Source organism: Notothenia rossii (genome assembly GCF_949606895.1).
Source record: "Notothenia rossii genome assembly, chromosome: 6".
NCBI classification, from domain to species: Eukaryota; Metazoa; Chordata; class Actinopteri; order Perciformes; family Nototheniidae; genus Notothenia; species Notothenia rossii.
Window position 1 is genome coordinate 28,553,589 of NC_136909.1, and position 17,746 is coordinate 28,571,334.

Sequence of the window (17,746 nt, forward strand, 5' to 3'; positions counted from 1 at the left end):
TGAAACAGAGGGATATGAGGGATGTCTAAAATGCATGATCTGTTTAATATTTTTGAGCAAAACACATCATAGATATGTTTTTTATAGATTTATATATATCTGAGACCCATAATATATTCCTAAAAATAGCATGATAGGAGATCTTTAAGGGGCCCTATTATGCTGTTTCCCCTTTCCCGCACTGCGTTGTATAGGTTTTTGTGAATGTACATTTTCTGCAAAGGCTACCCCCCCCCTGTAACATAGTGGCATCCCATGCGTGACACTTGGCTTGTGCTCCAACACATTGTAACACTAATATCACATGGTTGTATAAACATTTTAAAGGTGGGATTTACAAATGCATCACTCAACATGATACTGGGTTTTCTAATTTAAGAAATCTAAATAGTGAAAGCATCTCCGGGCCCCCCTTGCTGCTAGCCGCCTCACCCTCCACCACCCAACTGGAACAGCGTCTTCAGTGCCCGCGCTCTTTACCATGGCAAACTCTGCTCCACCATGGCAACAGTGTTTCTCTTCACACCTGCTGCTTCAGGTGATCACAAGACCCCCCCGACCTGACCAACTGTCACTACAGGCAGAGTCCAGGCTGTAGACCCTACAGAGTCAATCAGATCGGTTATCATGAAACGTAAGTGCACATATTCCTCTTCTAACGTTTTGTAACTGATGAAGTGTTGAACTCGCAGCATTTACTCTTCTGTTTCTCTTCAGTTGTTGCAGGTCTCGTGCTGATGCTGGTAAATGTGAATCTGAGCCAGTCGTGTTTCGGAGCTGTAAACGTTTTATTATGCCAGGAGATGCCAACAGGTGAGGACCTTAAGTTTAGCTGGATATATTTGGCTGATTTTAGCCTTTAATTAAATGTATTGTGATATAATTTTTCCCACTCCACAGTGTTATAAAAAGTGTACCTCTAATCTATTTCCTTCAAAAATAATTGCTAAAAAAGTTTGAGAGTTGTGGTGTCTAAGGATGAAAAAGTTGGTTAAAAGTGTAGTCAGACAAACAATTGCTGTGATATTGACCTGCATGGATTAAAGGTTTTTCATATCTGAATATATGTATCTCTTTATCGTGGTCAGAAAAGTTAAACGGGATGTTTTATGCTTATGGGGTTTTTCTTTTCCTGTATACTATATATGTTTTTGTGCATGTTAATGGTCTGCAAAGGCTAACATTCCAAAGTTCCCTCCAGAGGGAGTTTCTCTCCCACTCCCCCTGCCTGAAACGCCTCCATTTTAATCTTTGTTTACTTCAGTAACATAGTGACATCACAAAGCAGCACTTGTGCCTCTATTGGTTGGTACTCTAACCAACACATTGTAAGCCATAAGTTAAAGGGTTGGATATCTCTAAGCGGTTGACCAATCACAACAAGCCGGTCAGCTAACCAATCAGAGCAGCCACAAAATAAGAAAACTAACCTGAAAATGAGCATAATAGGGCCCCTTTAAATCCGTATATGATACATTGTGTATATCAGCCACTAGATGGCAGCAAAACATTACTTTGAAATTGCTCAATACAAAAACTGTAGTAAATGGAGTACTTGGTTTCATTAACAGTGAGACATTGAGGTTTCCTTTTATTGCATTTACTAAATTAATACTCTTTTTAATGCAGATGTTTTCATGTCCAAACTGCTATTCTTTGAAGGTAACTTCTTCAAGTTCCACGTGCCTAAATATAATAATAATAATGCTGTGCTTTTAGTTTTCCCTCCTGGTATATCCAATCTGGCCTTTTCTCTGAACGGCGTTGGGGAGATAAACTCCACTGTGTTACGGAGTGAGAGCCTCACCTCTGTAACACACCTCCAGATAGAGAAATCAGGAATCACAGGAATCGCTGAAGGCGCCTTCAGTTCTTTCGAGAACCTCACAAATCTCAATTTGAACAAGAACTTGCTGACCGAGATCAACCCAAAGTGGTTGGGTGGTCCTCATATCCTCATAAACCTCAGCCTCGCAGAAAACCAGATAGAAGCTCTGAATGAGTCCATGCTGCACAGCCTCGATAGCCTCGTGAGGCTCAGTCTGAATAAGAACAAGATCAGAACCATCCATCAAAATACGTTCAGCTCTAACTCCGTCCTGGCTGAGTTGGACCTGTCTGGGAACAGGATGACTTGGTTCTCCCCTCAGGTCTTCCAGTCCCTCAGTTCCACCCGGGTCAGACTGGACGGGAACCCCTGGAACTGTTCCTGCGGGGCTGGAGACTTTGTGGACTTCCTGAAAGGTTAGTCAAATATAAAATTCAGAAAACAGGAAGTCATTGCAGAAACCTAAAGCTGCTGCTCTGCTCAGATCTGCAGAACAGATCTCTGCTGGACAGACAGATGGACGTGACCTGTGAGAGTCCTCCGTCTCTGAGGGGTCAGCGAGTGTGGAACGTGTCTGTGTGTGTGATGCCCCCCCCACAACCAACAGCGCCTGTAACTCCAACCTTCAAACCCTCTACCATCCTCACATCAGGCCACACATCCACATCTGGTACATCCTGTTTGATATTTGACATTCTTTACCATTACATCTTGATTTTTCCCACTTTTTACAATATATAATTTGTGCTTTGTGCATCCGTTGTTCCCTCCTAGCAAACGTTGTAACAATATCTCCATCAGAGACACTAACCTCTCTACAACCCAAACCCACTGACGCACCCACATTAATGTCCTCACACACCGGTACACGTAGCTCTTCTTCTCCTAGTTTCTGGTTTGTTTTGAATTGTTTTCCATTAGAGTTTTGAATAAGTGTGTGCTTAGTATTTATTTTGTTCTCTCCAGCATCACATCCACAACGACATCCCTCAGAGACACAAACCTCCGTCCAACCTGAACCCACCACGGTCGCTTCAACTACTTTAAAGTCTGATTCATTTAGTAGGTTTTATTTGTATTTTTATTAAAAATAATGGGAAGAGAAGTCTAGCTAGAAATCTGTGAAAAAAAGTAGTACAAGTGAAAATGAAAACTCTGAACTTTTTTGAGCAGCTTACTGGAGCCTAGCTGCTTCATAACATGTTCAGTAATACAGTTACACATCATGTAATTGATTTATTTATAATATTGATAAACGTCTGATAATAAAGAGCTTTTGTTTTGGAACCTTTAACTTCAGGCCATCCACAACCCCCATCTGACTGACTGAATATTGCCTTCATTAAAAGAAGAAGAAAAAAAGAAGTAATTCACAGAATATCTTTGCTCTTTTACTAAGAAAAACAACTTTAAAAAAGTATTTCATCGTTATTCTTGAAATCAGTTTTATTTGTCATGTGTCTCTTAAACTAAGATATTGGAAACTCAATACATAAGAACATATTATTTATATTGTTCAGGATATTGAAAAAGTTGCCCACCTATTTCACTGAAATGTGTTCTTCGTCAACAGCACCACCCTGTGGTCATTCATAGCGCTTGTTATATTCTCATGCATTTCTTCCTAACTATAAGGAAGGAAATTATTTTGGATTTATTTATTGAAGATAATGTAAATATTGATAAAAACAAATCTGTTAGCGTACCTTGTTCTAAAATATGGATTGTTTAGATCTTATGACTTCTCAGCAGGACTGTGACTGAGTCTGGCGTAGATTAAACCAATTGTAAACATTTGTATCTCATTACATTTAGAAGACTTTGTTGTTTGAACAGCTGCTCTCTTTAATTTGTCTGTTGTTTACTCTAGCAACTCGTGTGACATCAGCTACATCAGTGACAGAGTTCTCTCTCCATCCTAAACCCTCTGACCCCTCCACAATGACCCCTACACCTACTTCTACACCTACACCCACTCGTAAGCCTTGTTCTTCTCTGCTTTTGACATTTAGCCGTTATATAATGTGTGCTTTATGCACCACCAGGACCACTGGACATGTCTGTAGGTTTAGAGTCCAGATTCTGGGAATCAAAAACAGGTTGAAAGCCCTAAACCCTGGGAGTCTAAAATAAATTGGTTTAAAATTATATGTTCAGGGAGTCAAAAAACAGGTTTAAATATCCAAGGTTCAGGGAATCTATATACATTATGTTTAAAATTCAGATTCAGGGAATCTAAAAAAGAAAGGGAAGTTTCTGGGAAAGTTACAAAAGTCTCGGGAGGCTTTACTAGAAAGGTGTATTCATGTATTATATACCTGTGGTATTCATGTTTTATGTTTCTTTTATTATCTTTGCTTTTTAATGACTGTTTTTAAATGTCATTTTATAACGTGTTTCTGCTGCACTATTTCTTGATGCTCTTAAAGTACTTTGTTTTTGTTAAGCACTTTGAATTGCCTTGTGTTGAAAGGTGCTATATAAATGAACTTGCCTTGCTTTATGCATCTGTTGTTTATTCCAGATACTTGCGTGACACCCCAACCAACAGCTACAAACATGGTGTGCACACTCTTTGTTGTGATAGGTACAGTAAGCTATGTTTGTTTGTTGCATGTTTCAGTTGGATTCCCTAAGCCATATGATCAGATGCTTGTACATGACTTATTCTCTGCAGTGCTCCTGGTGCTGCTCCTGTTTGCGCTGTGTTTCCTGATAGTTCTGCACAGGAGGAAACGCAGCAACAAAAGCGTGATGCCCATCAGTCCAGAAGAAAACAGGGACGAGTTAAGAGCAGACAGCAGATCTCAGTCTCCGGGACACTCTGAGAAAACAGAAATCAGCCGGTGGGACTCAGAGACGGGATGGAGGAGATCCTTCACTGGAGTCAGAGCTAAGTCAGCAAATGCTATTCTCTTTGTGTCTCCTTCCTGTACTCCTGGGAAAGATCAAGTGACTTTACAAACTGAGGCTCAGACAACTGACACAGAAAACCAAGCGGAAGTGAAGCCGAAGCAGGGAGAGCACACCGAAGTAGACGGAGAAAGTGAGACAGAAAATCCCACAAATGAAGCCAATGCTGTTGTGGATCTAGATGAAACCCTGCACTGTGTGTCTACACACACTGACACTGCACCTTATCTGAGCATTGGTACAGTCCAGAATAAACCAACTTCTGAGGACTTTAACAAACAGGACACTGATGCAGGTCAAAGGTCACAGAGAGGAAGAGTGATAGGGAGGATCTCCACCTGGCCTCCAACTGCAAGTCAGTGGCAGGCAAGGTGTAAAATGAAGGAGGAGGGGTCTGAAGAGTTCACTGACTGGACACTGGCGTTTTCAGGTGAGGTGGTGAAAGGGTTAAAGAAAGAGCAGCATCCCTTTGCTTCTGATCAGGATAAACAGGAAGAGGAAACGGAGAAAAATCAAGATGATCCCTTAGAAATGAGCGTGGCTCACACGACATCTCAGGCCTTACAACAAAACGATGAGACCCTCTCTCTCAGTGAGGACCTTTCCCATGCTGACAGGCTAGAAGGGCAGCTGAAGCAGGAGGATGTTGCAAACCAGGATGTTGCAAACTTGACTCAAAATCTGAATCGGGCTCCAAACCAAGATCAGACATCTGCACGAAATGCTGAAAGCAAGAGCCGCAAGACGAGGAGCGAAGCGAGCAGGCAGAGGGTGACGAAGGCTCCCTCCGGTGGAGCCTCGCCCGATGATGAGACTCTGCTGTCAGGCAACCAGTACGCCTTCATGGACCTCCTGCACGAGGTGTCCCAGAACCACGGCCGCACCACCAGAGACCGGTGGAGGCAGATCCACGTCACCAAGCAGCGGCAGAGGGGCCGAGGGGCCAAGGATGAACACATACCTGACATCAAATAGCGTCGATTCATTGTCACTCTTATAATTACTATTTCACCTCAAGCAGTTAAACATCATTTTTGTCAGCAATTGAAGGTATCATTTTATATTAGGGACAAATAATCATTTGCTTTTTTTTGGCGAGAAGATGAATAGATAAATACAACTCTGTCTAATTAAGGGATTTTGTTTTTAGCCCCCTCAAATTTGTAGATTGCTTGTATTATCTGCTATATATCATATTTAACTGAATATTTTGGGGTTTTAGACTGACAAGACAACATTTAAAGACCTAGGCATTTGAGAAACTGGTATGGAATTATATTACTGTTTCACATTTTAGTTGAAAAGAGAAAAAAATAAATGACGGATAAAACCTACAGGCGTGAGATCTACTGACTGTCAGGTTGGGTGTAGTTCCAAGAAATCCCACACTTTCCCTAATTTAACAGAGCCTCTAACATTAGGAACCCCAACACATGTTTATATATTTTTAAACACATTAACATTACCTGCTTGTGTAGTTTCAATGTAATCATTGTTCATCATTCAATCACTGCTTTAGACCCTCAAAATGTGTACATTTCTTGTTTTACATCATATTTAACTGAATATGTTTGTGTTTTTTAACTGACAAAACCACACATTTAAATAAATCACCTCAGCCTTTGAGAAATTGGCATGAAATGATTTTACGGTTACACATTTAAGTTTAAAAAAGTCAAATGATTTACTTCACCTGCTTCTGTAGTTTGAATGTAACTATTGTAACACTTTATTCTCAGATAGTCTTATTATATAATACTTATTCTGTTTTAATATCACCGATACAATTAAACTACAAATCATTTACATGTGATTGTACTCATATTCACCATTCAAGTTCAATTTATGGCCAAATAAAAACGACTTTCCATTCCTCGTATCTGGCTGCATGCAGCATTTATTTGTTCATATTTTATACGTCGAGAAGAACACTTGCTTCCCATAAGAAATAGTACAAAATGGATCAACCCCTTTTTGACGACGACTTGAGAACATACAGTTGGAGGTAAACATAATACGTAGCCTTCTTGATAACACCTGGACACAACATGCATGTTCCATTCATATAAATACACAGTATCAAATAATGGCTCCAACTTGCAAGCAGTTGACTGGATTATGGGGTTCCTAGTCTTGGGACGTGTCTCTAAATGTACAAAACGTATCGTTCTTGGCAAGCTTGTATATCAAAACATGCTGTTGATTGTTTGCATGCCCCCTCGTGGTATTTTTAAGTAGGAGTGTAGAGATTTTTCAGGCGTGAGGAGAGACGAAGACGTTAATGGATGGATCAGCTGTATCTTCCATCGTGGTCGCTCACACTCCTCCGCTCTCCTGCTCTGTAAACTGACACTGCTGACACATATCAGCAGTACATTTCAAATGGGGCAAAACACATACAGGTCAACATCAAAAAAAGCAGATTGCTCAAAAGCAACACAAAACAAATCCATCTGAGATTACTTCACTTCTTTAACATATAAATAAGAATGGCACTCAACCAAATACGCTTTTTCAAACATCTGCAAAGATGAATCGCACCACAGGAATGCTTGAAGACTCCACTGTGTCGTACAGATTCAGATTAAAGGGTCATGCTGTTCTGCTCTTCACGTCCCCAGAGAGCTTAGTGCAAAAATACTTAAAGTCCTCTCTCACTTCGATCACACGGAAGAGACCGAAACAAAATGGCAAAAACAATGGATATATAAGGTTACTATTTACAGAGAACCAAACATAAATCAAGATTAAATACTGCACTCTGACGCTGCCTTATACACGAGGTGTGGCCTGTATCATCTGGAGAGGAGAGCACTTCGTTTTCAGGTCAAGTACGCTCTAAATAGAAACGGTACAGGACATAAATGTGCCGGCGCTGTCTGTGCAAAACCATTCTGCTACCAGTAGAACTGAACATTCTTGAGTTATGGAACTTCAACATAATTGAACTAAACGAGAGTAAAACTAAAACGCTAGAGCCTGATCCATGCTTAATTTCTTTGGCTGATATTTAAAGGTCCCATGTCATGCTTTTCCGCTTATTAGGCTACCCGCCCCCTTGTGTGTTATGTAGCTTGTTATGCATGTAAACGGTCTGCAAAGTCAAAAACCCTCAAAGTACACCCTGTAGCGAGTAAAACTCTAACACAGAAAAGACCTGTCGATGCTGCCCAAGAACGCCTCGTTGGAGATTTCTCTTTTTCCATTTTTTCCTTCCTGGTCATGGTGACGTAACCATGCCCAGGTCCAAATGGACCAATCCGCGGAGCTCCACACATACACACTCACAGCCTGGCTGTGTGTGTATGTGTGTGTGTGTGTGTGTGTGCTCAGACTGAGTTCCGCAGTGTCTCACTGTCTTGCAGACCCCATGCAGCAACCAGGAAACGACACCAGTAATCCAGCTCCCACTGTCCGCTCCTCGAGCCCCACAGGGCGGAGCAGCGAGCCCCGCAACGTCCCACCATCACGGCAACCAGACCCCACGCAGCATTCTCATCTGTTTGTCATTACTGGTGTCCTTTACAGGTTGCTAGCAAACGCCATTGTAACACATAATCACTGATGTTCAGCTGTAACGGTGGTGGACTCATCAGAACAGAGCACAGTGGTCACGGGGGGGGGGGAGCTCCAACAAGGCGTGTAGGACAGAGAGTGAATACACATACTATACAGAGATACTGTATGAGAAACCAATGTGATTTTGGAACATTGAACAATGTAAATCTATTCTAGTAGACCATGGAGTTATGATCAGTAGAAATGGCCATGATATGGGACCTTTAGGGTAAAGCACTGTTGATAGTTACTGCCCAATATAAGTTTTTTTTTTAACAAATATAAGAATACCTTCAAGTAAAGATAAATGATTTGTAATATATTCTTTCTAGCTTTAATAAATAAATAAAAATACCAGTCAATGTTTTTTGGCAATTATGAAGCCACAGCCAGGAGGAAGTTAGCATAAACATTGAAAACAGAGGGAAACAGCTCGCATGAAAGCGCCTCCTAACATCACTAAGTAACACTAAATAGCTTGTTTAATAATCACAAAAGTGTAAAATGTAAATCAAAAAATCCACTTTACATTGTTTTTGTAAAGATTTAACCGAGAAAACAACTTGTTAATCAAAGCTTGCGAGGTCCTGCCAGCTGTTGCCCCCTGCTTTCATTACCTTAGCTTTTAGGCTAAGCTAAACTCATTTCCTTCTGGTTTTAGCTTTATAATTATCACACAGACATGATAATGGTGTCAACTCAAGATGTGTTTTTTTCAGAAATGTAAAACTATTCTTTTAAAATGTGATTATTAGAGTTGTGACCAAGATATGTCGACAAACGTGTGTACAGTTCAATACAACTATAAATGAAAGAACACATGATTATACATAAATTAAGCTAAGAAAAATAAGACTCTAAAAATATATTAAACAAAAGTAGATCATTTTGTGGGCAAACTTGAAATACGTAAATTGATTTTTGTTAAAATAGCCACCTGGACATTTCAACTTTCAACAGGATTATATATTGGCCCGGAAAATAAAATCAGTCAGGCTCTTAAACAAAACAAACAATGATAGCATAAAAAAAATGCAAAATGGCACGTAATGTACAAATCATTGTAAAGATATTTACAAAGAAAAACAGTCAACTAAAGAATGGCACATTCTGTATAGCAGACATCATATGGGACACTTAAAATAGTGAAATAAATTAACAATATTCATTCTTTAACAATAATCACAACAAAAATCAGTGTCCAAAACACAACAGAGAAAAATGCTGACAATTCTAATATGGCCAAAAAAAGTGCCACTATAGAGTATATTTAGATAAAAAAGTTTGTGCTCATAAAGAAAATGGAAATATCTGTTTTTAGCAGATGTAATTAATAGAATCAATAGAAACTCAGAGCATTTACTTGTAAGAATGCGATTAAGATGTGGCGGAGGATGCAGTTGCCTCTGGATTATTTTCGTAGTGAGAAAAGGGCATAGAGGAAGTGGGCGACTTCACCCCTGAGTGAAATGTTCTAATATCATGTACAGTGTGTGCACGTCTAAACACCTCTCAAAACATCCCTCAGTGATCCACTTCCTGTTCCTGGTGCGAGGGGGGCGTGTGCGAGTACAGAGGTGTGCGAGAGGGGGGGTCGAGGACGAGGCACTCTTCATGCATCCTCCGGTAGCAGCTCAGTGGGAAACAGCAGCTTTCTCATCTTTTTCTAAATGTTGATTATTTTTCTGATCTGAGAGACACATGATGGGGATTCAGGATGGGCCGCTGTCCTTGCTCTGAGAGAGGAACATGCTCTCCGGGGTTAAGGTGTCAGGGTGTCAGGGACTGAGGGGCTTCAGAGGTGAGTCTCGTCTCTCGTCTCTGAGACAAATTCCTGCTGGTTCCTGCGGGGCTGCCCCGTCTGGGATTCCTCGGGCATGTGAGCCAGCGGGTCGGACCGGATGATGTACCTGTGAAGACAACAACATCATCATCATCATCATCATCATCATCATCATCATCTGCCAGCTTGGAGCAGGAACTGAGAGGTGGAGGAACTGGGGTGTATGTCTTTATAAATCACACACAAGTTATTTGCTGCTGCTTTGATTGATGTCAGAGGATGGGAGTATGTGGGTCTCCAGATCGTAAAGGCTACATGACACACCCTCTCATCATCACAGTTACCAATACTAGCAGGCTAGGTTTAGGAATACTACATGATCAAATCTGTATGTTAAAAGTTATCTCAGGTCATCATGTAGTCAGCAAAACAAAGGAGCTGATTGTGGATCAATGGGGGGGCTCTGGCTCAGTGGATAGAGTGCTGGACTTAGACTCAGGGGATAGCAAGTTCGAGTCCCACTGCAGTCAGCATGTCGTTGTGTCCCTGGGCAAGACACTTCACCCCAAATTGCTCCTGTGGTTATTGGCCACAGTACTGAATGTATGTAAGTCGCTTTGGATAAAAGCGTCTAACAAGTGACATGTAATGGATTACAGGAAGCAGCAGAGAGAGGGACACGCCCCCATCGCCATCAATGGGACTACGGTGGAGAGTCAGCAGCTTCAGGTTCCTCGGGGTCCACATCACGGAGGACCTGACATGGACTCTTCACACCATCACCAAAAAAGCTTGACAGCGGCTCTTCTTCCTCCGCAGGCTGAGGAGGTTCAACATGGACTCCAGGATACTCTGCAACTTCTACAGGTGCACCATAGAGAGCATTCTGACCTTCTACAGGTGCCCCATAGAGAGCATTCTGACCTTCTACAGGTGCACCACAGAGAGTATCCTGACCTTCTACAGGTGCACCATAGAGAGCATTCTGACCTTCTACAGGTGCCCCATAGAGAGGATCCTGACCTTCTACAGGTGCCCCATAGAGAGCATCCTGACCTTCTACAGGTGCCCCATAGAGAGCATCCTGACCTTCTACAGGTGCACCATAGAGAGCATTCTGACCTTCTACAGGTGCACCATAGAGAGCATTCTGACCTTCTACAGGTGCCCCATAGAGAGGATCCTGACCTTCTACAGGTGCCCCATAGAGAGCATCCTGACCTTCTACAGGTGCCCCATAGAGAGCATCCTGACCTTCTACAGGTGCCCCATAGAGAGCATTCTGACCTTCTACAGGTGCACCGTAGAGAGCATTCTGACCTTCTACAGGTGCACCGTAGAGAGCATTCTGACCTTCTACAGGTGCACCATAGAGAGCATTCTGACCTTCTACAGGTGCACCATAGAGAGCATTCTGACCTTCTACAGGTGCACCATAGAGAGCATTCTGACCTTCTACAGGTGCACCATAGAGAGGATCCTGACCTTCTACAGGTGCACCGTAGAGAGCATTCTGACCTTCTACAGGTGCACCATAGAGAGCATTCTGACCTTCTACAGGTGCACCATAGAGAGCATTCTGACCTTCTACAGGTGCACCATAGAGAGGATCCTGACCTTCTACAGGTGCCCCATAGAGAGCATCCTGACCTTCTACAGGTGCACCATAGAGAGCATTCTGACCTTCTACAGGTGCACCATAGAGAGCATCCTGACCTTCTACAGGTGCACCATAGAGAGCATCCTGACCTTCTACAGGTGCACCATAGAGAGGATCCTGACCTTCTACAGGTGCTCCATAGAGAGCATCCTGACCTTCTACAGGTGCACCATAGAGAGGACCCTGACCTTCTACAGGTGCACCATAGAGAGGATCCTGACCTTCTACAGGTGCACCATAGAGAGGATCCTGACCTTCTACAGGTGCTCCATAGAGAGCATCCTGACCTTCTACAGGTGCACCATAGAGAGGATCCTGACCTTCTACAGGTGCACCATAGAGAGGATCCTGACCTTCTACAGGTGCCCCGTAGAGAGGATCCTGACCTTCTACAGGTGCACCGTAGAGAGGATCCTGACCTTCTACAGATGCACTATAGAGAGGATCCTGACCTTCTAAAGGTGCCCCATAGAGAGGATCCTGACTGGCTGCATCACGGCCTGGTAAGGCAGCTGCACCGCCCTCAATCGTAAGGCTTTACAGAGGGTGGTGAAAACTACAGAGAACATCACCAGGACGGATCTGCCATCCATGGAGGACCTTTACTCCCAGCGGCTCAGGAAGAAATCCCTCCTGATTATAAAAGACCCCCATCACCCCAGCCACAAACTGTTCAGTCTGCTGCCGTCTGGCAGGCGTTACCGCAGCATCCGGACTAAAACCACCAGACTCAGGGACAGTTTCATCCCACAGGCAATAAGACTGTTAAACACCTGAACTGCTGTAACAACATCCATAACATTCATCTGCTACTTAGTAATTATTTCTCTATTTCTCTAATATATCATTCCAATAACTTGCATACTGTATAGACTCTTATTGCACCATTTCACTTTTTAAAATATTTTTCTTTTTGTATTTACTATTTACTTGCACTATATATTTCTGTTTATCTGTGTTATTGTGTTGCACTGTTGGAGAAGCCTGTGACCTAAGATTTTCATCGGCATACAATAACTACTCTGTAGCTATGTTTGTATGACTAAATAAAGAACCTTGAACCTTGCTGCAGAAAGACTCTTCTTGGTAGCAGTCTGCTCTGCTAGGTAAACTGAGACCGCACCATCTCCACCTCTTTGCCCATTTTTAGAAAAGCCAGAAGTGAAAGCCAGAGTCTGCACTGCCAGGATTAAGAACCGAAGTTACAGTATATATTTGTAACTTCAGATAAAGAAAGTCCAAATGTGTTTTTGAATAATACTTTGGAAAGAGAGAGCAGATAATCAAGGGTAGTAATACAAAATGATGATATTGCAAGTTGAAATGAAGGTTTACACATGCTTTTAACTTGTCAAATTATTACAGACATATTACAAGATTTGCTCCACATTTCTTTTGCAATATGCATGAGAATGGGATAATTCACATTAAGTTTTCCAGTATCATTGGATATAAACGTTTCAGGAAAGCAACATTTCTATGTAATTCACTGCCATGATTTAGTAGACAGAGAGCAAGGGAAAAAGCTGTGGTTCTTACACAATGTCGTTGAGCTCCAGCACGGTGTCAGGAGGAGGGTTGATGAGGACGTAGGACAGCGTGTTCTGGTGGTCGTTCATCTCGTCTGGAGAGAAAGACAGAGGAGACCTTCAGAGCTGCTCTGGAGCCCCCCCCCCCGTCCTCCTCCATTAAACAGGAAATTAACCCTCAAAATACGAGACTCCCACTTTTTAACCTTTCAGTGAGGACGAAGGAAAAGAAACCCACGTAAGGAGCAGTGATGCCGTACTGCAGGTTGGCTTTTATCTTTGTTACAGTTTACGATTACACTTTAATTGCAGTAAACTGACAATGCAGTTTTTTGCTAAGAAATAAATAGCTTAATATTGGGTTCAATAGTATTCTGACGATTAGCCCAACTGATACTGGATTTGAGGCCGATACTGATATATATATATATATAAAAAAACAACCTAATAACAATATATTACACATTTTATTTACATACAACACAAACAAATACAAAACAAATAACTCCTGATATGGATGATTGGATTATTTTAAAGCTTTATAGTTAAAATGTATGTTACTTGATTTAAAACTATTTCTATTTTTTGATCTAAATTACTGCTTTTTTAATTTAGCTTTTGATAAATTACTAATATTCTTTCTAGCTCAACTAAATATTTACCATTTAGATTTAAAGGTCATTGAGTCAATTAAAGGGGACATATAATACAGATTTCCAGGTCCATTTTACAGTTTTTAAATTGAACATGTTTATATCAACAAAAAACATGTAATATTTCTTATACTGTGTATATTAAAATATCAGGATCTCTGTCTAAATCAATCTGTTTTGCCTCCTGTCTCTTTAAGTCCCACTTTTAAAAAATGCCCAGCCTGCTCAGGTTGGTGAGAAAGCTTTATTAGCTCTCCAGCCATAGGTGGAGATCATCAGAAGGATGGAGGTTTATTCTAATGAGCCTGGTTGTGATATAGAAAGGGATCCAAATGTAAATGGCAGCCCACAAAAAACTGAGTTGTCTTATTCCACATTAAGTGGGTAAGTAGGCACTAAGTACGTTTTTAATGCATCAACAGTTGCAACAATATTGTTTTATTGCCTCCACAGTGAAGTTGCCCACCGTGGATTTTATTTTATGAAGAATCAATAAGAGTTTAACATTCATTCCCCTGAAGAGCCACATTACTGTGTGTGTGTGTGTGTGTGTCAGTGTGTGTTATGTCTGTCTGTGTCTGGCAGCAGCTGCTACTTGCGTTGCGTGATGGACGGAGGAAGGTAAAGGAGGGTACAAGTGTCTCCATGACAACCCACCTGCTTGTGGCCCTTTATAAAGCCAGGCGGGGTGGAAGAGAGAGAAGGGCTAACCGTTACTGACAGGGCACTCTGTGGAACAAGGGGAGGGGGGGGTGGGGGGTGGGGAGGCCCATGCTCCCTGACACAGCTCCCCATGCGCAGCGTCAGGACGGAGCCAGCATGCAGACAGCGTCCGCGGCTACGCCACAAATCGTTTCCCATCACATTCCCATTTTCCTATATTTTCTTCTGCGCATTCCACACTGGACCAAGGCGGCAGGTTGCCATGCCAAACGGACGACACTCAGCCCCCACCCCCACCCCGCAGCCCAGAGGGACATGTGACACATCCACAGACACAGAGAGACATGCTCCAGCATCCTTCACACCGGACCAAAACGCAGAGCGACTCCGACCAAACTGAGAGTGGAGCAGAACACATCGGGAGTGTGAGAGTGGAAGAGAACCACCTGCTGCAGGAACACACACTTATTCTGTTCAACTAATAGTATCAGGAAGAGGAGACATGACATTTTATAGTAGGCTATTCAGTGTATTTGATATGGATTATACCATGGTCACATATAGTAATCATTTCTGATTTTTTTATAGTTTGGATAAAATAAATCTCAAATTTAGGTGCCGAAAGTTAGGTCGGTGTGTTATCTGAGACAGACTGTGCTGTCATTTTGTATACATTGCTAAATGTTAGCACCTTCCAGCAGGCTCAGGGTCCTCACAGAAAATGCAGGACAGGAAATAACACCTGACCTCCAACTTTGTTTCACTTGCTAAAGACCAGACTTAAAAAAAGTCTAAAAGAATCATCAAATGATGCTGGTCTAGACTTAAGAACTATTCCTAAACTGTATACATGATATCAGCACTTTGGCCTGCAGAAGGAGGACGCTTCGACCATTTAGCTTCTTGTATGGTGGCCCTGGGAGCTCAGCGCACTGCCAACTACGGTAACAGATTTCTCGTGTTGTCAAATTGGTAAAGATATTCCTTCCTCAGCTCGTCTACCTGCAGTTCTTCTTAATTTTCTCAGGGCCAGAGAAGCTTTCCGCTACTTCAGCTCCCTGCTAACTTTAATATATCCCTAGAGTGCACTTTAGAAGTTAAACAACTAGAGGTCAGCAACATTTAAGATAAACAAGATCAAATATTCTGGAATACATAAGCAGAAACATGTTTTCCTGACAGGTAAGTCAGCGCACAGACTATATGTAATTGTAGTATTCGTTACGTCAAACTAGCAGAAAAAGACCAACCTGTGCATTAAACTTAATATAAACAAACTTTAAGAAAAGTGAAGCTGCTTCTCATTTTGTCTGCTGTTAAGTGGCCATGGTATACGTGTGAAAATACACTTGGAGGTGTCCTGATGTATGAAAACAACAGACACAGTTCTTCATTTTCTACATCAGCACACCTCTGGTCTTTATATATCTAACGTACACATTTTAACTGTACATCTAGCCTTCCATCTACAGACCCAATGCGCTCCGCTCCACTCTTTAAGCCATACTCTGGACCCTGCAGTACTCTAGCCATGGGGGACGCCACCTCACGGAACACAATGCAGAAAAGACCAGATAGAGAGAGGGACAGTAGAGTGAGAGAGTGAGAGATTGGCTGCTGATGTACCACTCGTTCTGGCAGAACACACACACACACACACACACGCACACGTATACACGCACACACTCATGCAGTAGAGTTGTAACACTGTGATCAACCAGCTAACCTGACGGCTTGGTCCCCTCTGAATACGGGTGCTCTGAAATGTCCTGCAACTCTAAGCAACAGCATTCACTGTTAATATCCTAATATGTTCATTTATAATTAACTACAAAATGTTAACTACCAACAAAATGGTTAGGACAAACACTAAAGCCTTTAAAAGTTCTAGTTCTTAATTCAGTGCAAACTTCAGTGGATGCTGGTGAAAGGACAACTTCCTTTCCTACAAGATGGAACGCAGCCACTCACATTGTTGTAAATGAGTTATAAACGGCACACAGGATTACCTTGCAAATATCCTAGATTTACTCGATTCATGACATCGCTCGCAGTGAGATTAGAAACATCCTCTACAAGCCAAAGGAGGGAAGACACAAGAGTCAGAGAAAAAGGCAGAGAGAGAGAGGAGGAGGGGAACAGAGGAGAACAAGAAATAGAAAATAATCAGGCAGGCAGCGAATGCATTTGCAGTTTCAAAAAAGGACGTTTCAAAAAAAGGTGAGAGCGATGCAAAGAAGCCATGCACCGGTGTGTGCACAGAATCACTTCCAAATTATTCATCTGTCACATGTTATGATCCTGCTGCAGTAATCCTCACTGACAATCATGGTTCATAAGATGATCTGGAGCTTTTGGGGTTCTTCCTGAAAGGTATTTAATGTTACACACGTTACATCATATTTAGCAAGTGCAACACATCTGGAGCATGATTCTGCTTTGGTTTGGAAGCGTGAAGCTGGGAGGAAAAGAAAAGAAAAGTGAGCAGATAAAAGAGTGCAGGCAATTGCAGTCTGTGTTCATATGCAATTGAGATGAGGCTTGCTGCTCCTGCATCTCCATGCATGACGTGTTGATGATGAGGATGATGATGATGATGATGAGGATGATGATGAGGAGTGTGAAATGGTGAGTGTGTGTGATGGCACATGGAGGAGTTTGATGAGTGAGAAACTGATGAGAAAATGATTTTTTTTTTAAAGGGTAGTGCGATGTTAATGATCTCTACAATAAATACCCACGGCACCACAGCTATAGATGGTGAGATGAGATCAAATGACACACAGTGGAGTTTTTAAACACAGACTCTCTCACAGCTGACATCATTTAACTGGTTGAGAGTGGGTGGAGCATATAACCAGGTTTAGTCGTAGAAAGTAGGTCACATTTAGTTTGTTCTTGGAACTTTTGCTTTGCCTTCAAGTAGTTTTGCCTTTTAAAAAGTTGGTGAATACAACGTAAGTAAATGTTATATTGCTACTTACCTTCATATGTATCATTAAGACAAAACGGGACTAAATGATGTGGTTTGGCTTTTTAACACAATGTATACATGCCTCCTGCGCCACACTTAGTCCATCTAAAACAAAGCAACCCATAATACATGGGTGGCTCAGTGGGAAGGACAGATCATGTGGGACATGCCTAATATATATATAA

General features: G+C 41.9%; 2 protein-coding genes across 3 annotated transcripts in view; one reads left to right on the forward strand and one right to left on the reverse strand.

Annotated features, from left to right (window-relative positions):
- Positions 1 to 502: 502 nt before the first annotated feature.
- Positions 503 to 7,366, forward strand: LOC307043943 (uncharacterized protein). Of its 2 annotated transcripts, XM_079688906.1 has the most exons (7): positions 503 to 634; positions 718 to 813; positions 1,720 to 2,244; positions 2,313 to 2,498; positions 3,699 to 3,806; positions 4,353 to 4,415; positions 4,506 to 7,366. In XM_079688906.1, exons 1-7 carry the CDS (start codon positions 628 to 630, stop codon positions 5,714 to 5,716), a joined length of 2,196 nt encoding a protein of 731 aa, XP_079545032.1. In that variant the 5' UTR covers positions 503 to 627; the 3' UTR covers positions 5,717 to 7,366. The 2 variants fall into 2 exon arrangements, with proteins under 2 accessions (XP_079545032.1, XP_079545031.1); XM_079688905.1 differs by having other exon boundaries at positions 4,353 to 7,366.
- Positions 6,612 to 17,746, reverse strand: part of kcnt1b (potassium sodium-activated channel subfamily T member 1b) — a 76,408-nt gene continuing 65,273 nt past the window's right edge. The window contains exons 28-31 of the mRNA XM_079689867.1: positions 16,597 to 16,745; positions 14,582 to 14,593; positions 13,282 to 13,366; positions 6,612 to 10,209 (exon numbers count right to left, since the gene is read on the reverse strand). Coding sequence (XP_079545993.1) covers positions 10,095 to 10,209; positions 13,282 to 13,366; positions 14,582 to 14,593; positions 16,597 to 16,745 — 361 coding nt within the window. The 3' untranslated portion in view covers positions 6,612 to 10,094. The remainder of the gene's footprint in view (positions 10,210 to 13,281; positions 13,367 to 14,581; positions 14,594 to 16,596; positions 16,746 to 17,746) is intronic.